The 4,918-nt window shown below is 52.4% G+C and overlaps 1 protein-coding gene across 1 annotated transcript; it reads right to left on the bottom strand.

The window, feature by feature from the left end:
• Nucleotides 1-2,486: 2,486 nt before the first annotated feature.
• Nucleotides 2,487-3,746, bottom strand: LOC119342469 (chitinase 2-like). Its single transcript, XM_037614099.1, has one exon. The coding sequence runs from the start codon at nt 3,743-3,745 to the stop codon at nt 2,732-2,734; it is 1,014 nt and encodes a 337-aa protein (XP_037469996.1). The 5' UTR covers nt 3,746; the 3' UTR covers nt 2,487-2,731.
• Nucleotides 3,747-4,918: the final 1,172 nt, after the last annotated feature.

Raw genomic sequence — 4,918 nt, 5'->3', positions numbered from 1 at the left:
TCTCATTTTTCATGTGTTTTATACGTCCTTACACAAGCAGCTATATATAGTCATCCTACTTTCGAATTCATCATTTTATAGCTTTTCTTCACTGTCAATCTAAATTTTTTTTTTTGCGGAAACCATCTAATTGGGTTTTGTTTGAAAGAAAATTTATTTTCTTCGTATGTGAAAACCATGAGGCACCTGGAAAATATCAAAAAAGAATTGAGACATAAATATCAAACGGAAATGTTAACGCCCACACGTGTGGGCGCTACCCAACTCGCCCACACGCCTGAATCATCGTCCACTGTCTTTTGCACGAATCTTGATACGAAAAGGTGGATTTGGTGTGCCACGTAGGACGGGGCTGGTGTGTGGGCGTTGAAGAGTTTGCCCACACACCCGCACAACGCTGTTTGCCAGCTGAGTTGTGTGGGCAAACTGCTTTTCACCCACACAGCCACCACCTAGGTCATGCGCGTGTGGGCGAACTGCTTTTCGCCCACACGACACTCCTACCTTGTGGATGGCAACTGCAGTTATGCGAACGTGGCAACTCGGTACACATATGGCAACTGAACTGCAGTTACGCGAATGTGGCAACTCGGTACACACACATGGCAACTGTGATTCTTTGCTACACGGTAACTGCAGTTGCGCGCACGTGGCAACCAGATAAACACACATGACAACTGTGATTAACAATACATGGCAACTATGGTTGGACCACACGCGGCAACTAGGTAAACACACATGACAATTACTGTTTTGACCATATATGGCAAGTAGTTAATCACACACGACAACTACGGTTTGATTACACGCGGCAACTATCATAAATTAGACATGGCAACTACATTTAACCAAAAACAGATAGAGTTGCCATGCTTTTATAACTACAGTTGCCATACCGGATAACTACATCTGCCAACCAGGATGGCAACTAAACCGTCATCCCGCGGAGTACTTAACGTAGCCGCGCTAGGACGTGTGGGCATTTTTGCTTCGTGCCACACACACGGGGTGAAGATAAGTAGTATTTGTTGGGCGTGTGGCACGAAATAGCCGCGCCCACACGTGTGGGCAATTCTAATGTCCGCCCACACACAGCCCGTGTGGGCTGCCTCCTGGGTACATCACACATGGTGTGTGGACGCATGTCGTATATGCCACACGTGTGGCAGTTAGCGTGACCCATATCAAAACAAGCGGCTTCTAGCTTGAACATCTGGCTTGGACTACACGTAGGAGTGGAGAGCTTTCAGTTAGGTTGTGTATGGACCAGAGTCCAGAGAGCAACTGTAATCGGGTTCGGAAGATTTCCGTTCGAAGAAAACTGGCCCGTTAGTGCGTGGTGGCAGGGAGCCGGGCCGATGGACACAATTTGACTGAGACCAACGAAGAAAAACAGCCACCTTTCTTTTACAGACAAACTTAGGGTCCCGATAACTGCCACACGTGTGGTGTATCGCGTAGTTGTGCCACACGCCTCGTGTGGCATGGACAGCAATCAGCCCACACACCTACGTGTGGGCAAAACAACTAATGCCCACACACATCTTTTTTTTCCTCCTGAACCCTCTCACACGCGTGCGTGTGGGCGAAGTTGATAACGCCCACACGCCCGTATGTCAGGCCTCGTACCATTCTGGTCCCGCACGCGACGCGTGACGCCCACCGCGCGCCCGTAGTTGCCATGGTCCAGACCCTCGTCCATGTTCATTTATCTGCAGTTGCCATGTCGCTGAACTACGGTTGCCATGTCGGACAACTGCAGTTGCCATGGTTGCTCAACTGTAGTTGCCATGTATGGTCTGATCTAATGTAGTTGTCATGATTTCATAACTTTAGAAGTTGCCACATACTAACACTAGGCAGTTGAGAGAGTTGCCATGTGCTCACATGCATGCTAGGGCAGTTGCCATGTAAAAAGGAAGAGTTGCCATCTGCTTACGTGCACGTTAGGGCAGTTGCCATGTACGTGCACGTTGGGGCAGTTGCCATGTACCATGCAAAAAACACATGGCAACTCGGTAAAAGACAGTTGCCATTTGCTTATGTGCACGCTAGGCAGTTGCCGTGTACCCTGCAACAACACATGGCAATTCGGGTAAAAAAGAGAGTTGCCACCTGCTTATAAAGCACACTAGAGGCAGTTGCCATGTGCGCTGCAAAAACACATGGCAACTAGCAGCTTACGTGTGGGAGAGGAGACGGGCGTGTGGGCGAGATGGCAAATGCCCACACACCAGCATTTGTGCGTGACTGAAAACTGGTGTGTGGGTGAACTGCTAAACGCCCACATACCGGCCCCCCGTGTGGTAAAACGGATGTGTGGGCGAACTGTGTCACACACCACACACACGTCTTGTCCTACGTGGCACAGAAAATCAGTCAGATTATGTCAAGATTCGTGCATATAGTACTGGACGGTGATGGATGTGTGTGGTCGAGATGGTCAACGCCCACACGTGTGGGCGTTAACATTTCCGCAAACTTAATACAAGCACTGACACGTGTTGTTGCATCATTGGAAGAAAAATTCAACCTGAAGTGAAATCAAAATCAGCCGTCTGATACAGCCGAGTTTATTAAGCCTTAGCAGGCTGGAAGAAATGCTCGCTGACGCACGCGAGCTTTCACGGATCGAGGCAACACGCTCATCACATTACACAGTAGAGAAGAGAACTCCTGGAATCAGACCTACATGAATCACATGCTGACACTGGTACATGCCGACGTTTTTTCACTGCGCCGCGAGCCCAGCCGAGGCGCCGCTGGTGAACGGCCTCTGGCTGTTGCAGTCGAGGTTGCTCCCGTAGCCGACGCCGAGGACGTCGCAGTAGCGCTTGTAGAACCCGATCCGGTCGACCACCCGGGGGTCCTGCCCACGCCCGCACTCCAGCCCGCCGTTGATGATGTTGGTGATCACGCCGTACCCGGGCACCCGGCCCGCCGCGTTGTCCGCGCCCGTCGGCGTCCACCGCCCCGTGATCACCGCGTGCGACGACGGCTTGTTCGCCTGCGGGGTCATCCAGAACCACAGCGCCGTCTTGAACGCCACCACCGGGTCGGCCGCCACCAGGTCCGGGTTGTTAAGCAGGTCGACGCCGATCGCGCGCCCCGCCGGCCCGTAGTTGTAGTTGAAGGAGAGCTGCATGGGGCCGCGGCCGTAGTACCGCCTGCCGGGCGCGCACGGCCACTCCGGCCTCGGCTGGCAGTAGTCGGACGGCGGGTCGCGCTCCTGCTTGAAGCAGTAGCCCCACGAGAAGGGGCCGTCGGGCGCGGACGGCCACCCGCCGGTGGTCTCGTGGGAGGTCTGGCCCAAGAAGGCGGCCACCTCACGCTTCCGCGTCTCGACGCTCAGCCCCTCGGACGTGCCGGCGAAGGCCGGGAACGCGGCGGCCGCGGCGAGGAACGCATCGTAGGTGTAGAACCCGCGGGCCAGGCACGCCGCGTCGTTGCGGTGGAGGAGGAGCCGCTCGAAGAGGTCCCTGGGCACGATGGACGCCACGCCCTGGCCGCCGGGAGCGGGGCAGCCGCTGCACTGGCTCTGGCAGCCGGCTCCGCACCAGTCAGAGCCGCTGCCGCAGAACCCGAAACGGCTGCAGCAGAGGCAGTTGGGGCACCTCGCGCCGCCAGCCTGTGAGCCGCAGGTCTGGGCACGAGCGGTCGTGGCGAGCGCCGCGGCCAGGACGGCCAGAATAGCCGTCGCCGCCGTGGCTAGACCTAGACTCGGAGGAGCTCTCGGTGCCGACATGGTTTGGTGTTTGCTGCCGGATAAGGCGCGATGTGCCGTCCTTTTATAGACCGATTCTGGGGTCAATCGACGAGAAAGGTCGTCGGCTGCTAGAGTTTTTACACTTTTTATTTAGGGCATGTGAGCTCGATGGGCTTTTGCCGCGTGCCACGTTCATCGAACATGCAACATCATATCGTGTGCTTACTTCGATTAGATGACTTTTCGTCGATCCGCAGCCTCATATCTTAGTATAATGGCAGGACAAAAGTGTTAGCAGCCGGCCACATGAGCGAAGTGGTGATCTATGTAGTGTACTGTGTATCCTCCGGTCCTTTTTACTCCGCGTATTATAGTTATCAAACTCAACAAAATTTAATCAAATTTATATAAAAAAGTATTAACATCAACAACACCAGATATATATACGAAACTACATTCTGTAATGAATCTAAAAATGTTGATTTGGTATTGTGTTGATATTTTTTTTATAAGTTTGATCAAAGTCGAGACATTTTTACTCGAACAAAATTTATATGCAGGCTAAAAATGATCGGAGGGAGTACTATATCATAATATATTAAGGGCCGCGATCCGGTTTCCTACAAAGCCGTCAACAATGCGGCCCTGTATTTAGAGGATTTTTATAGAACCGATGTACCATCTAGAGGTGGTTCTCGTGAGTAAAGAGCTCACAAGCGCTTTTCTTAGAGAACGAGTATTACCCTGGTCTCTACATTTGGGCGATGCATACATTTACTTATTCATAAAGACATCAGAAAATAGTACAACGGGTAACTGTAAGTCATCATCTTAGCAACAATTGCTGCGACTCCTGTCCACTTGATAAAGGAGTGCCGATAGTCCGAGTCTAATACCAAACATACATCACATCAAAGCCTAACATCGTCTAAAGTCGGAGGCCCCATCAAGTCACATACTAGGTTTCGGGTACAAACTGATCCGGCGTGCTCTCATGTGTCGTCGCCATCGTCTTCCACCAATCCATCTTCAAAGCAAAAAACTAAGGCACCGACCTTGCCAGGCCTCTCTGTCGTCGACGCCACCATGACGCCAGACAACATTCTCCTCCTGTGTGAGTCCATCTCTACGCATCAGACGTCGAGTCTCCACTACGCCACGCCGCCGAGATCCGCCGCCATCAATGTGTAAGATGAAGCACCACTCCACCAA

Source organism: Triticum dicoccoides, chromosome 1B (assembly GCF_002162155.2).
Source record: "Triticum dicoccoides isolate Atlit2015 ecotype Zavitan chromosome 1B, WEW_v2.0, whole genome shotgun sequence".
NCBI lineage: Eukaryota > Viridiplantae > Streptophyta > Magnoliopsida > Poales > Poaceae > Triticum > Triticum dicoccoides.
This window is presented reverse-complemented; position numbering and strand designations above follow the sequence as displayed.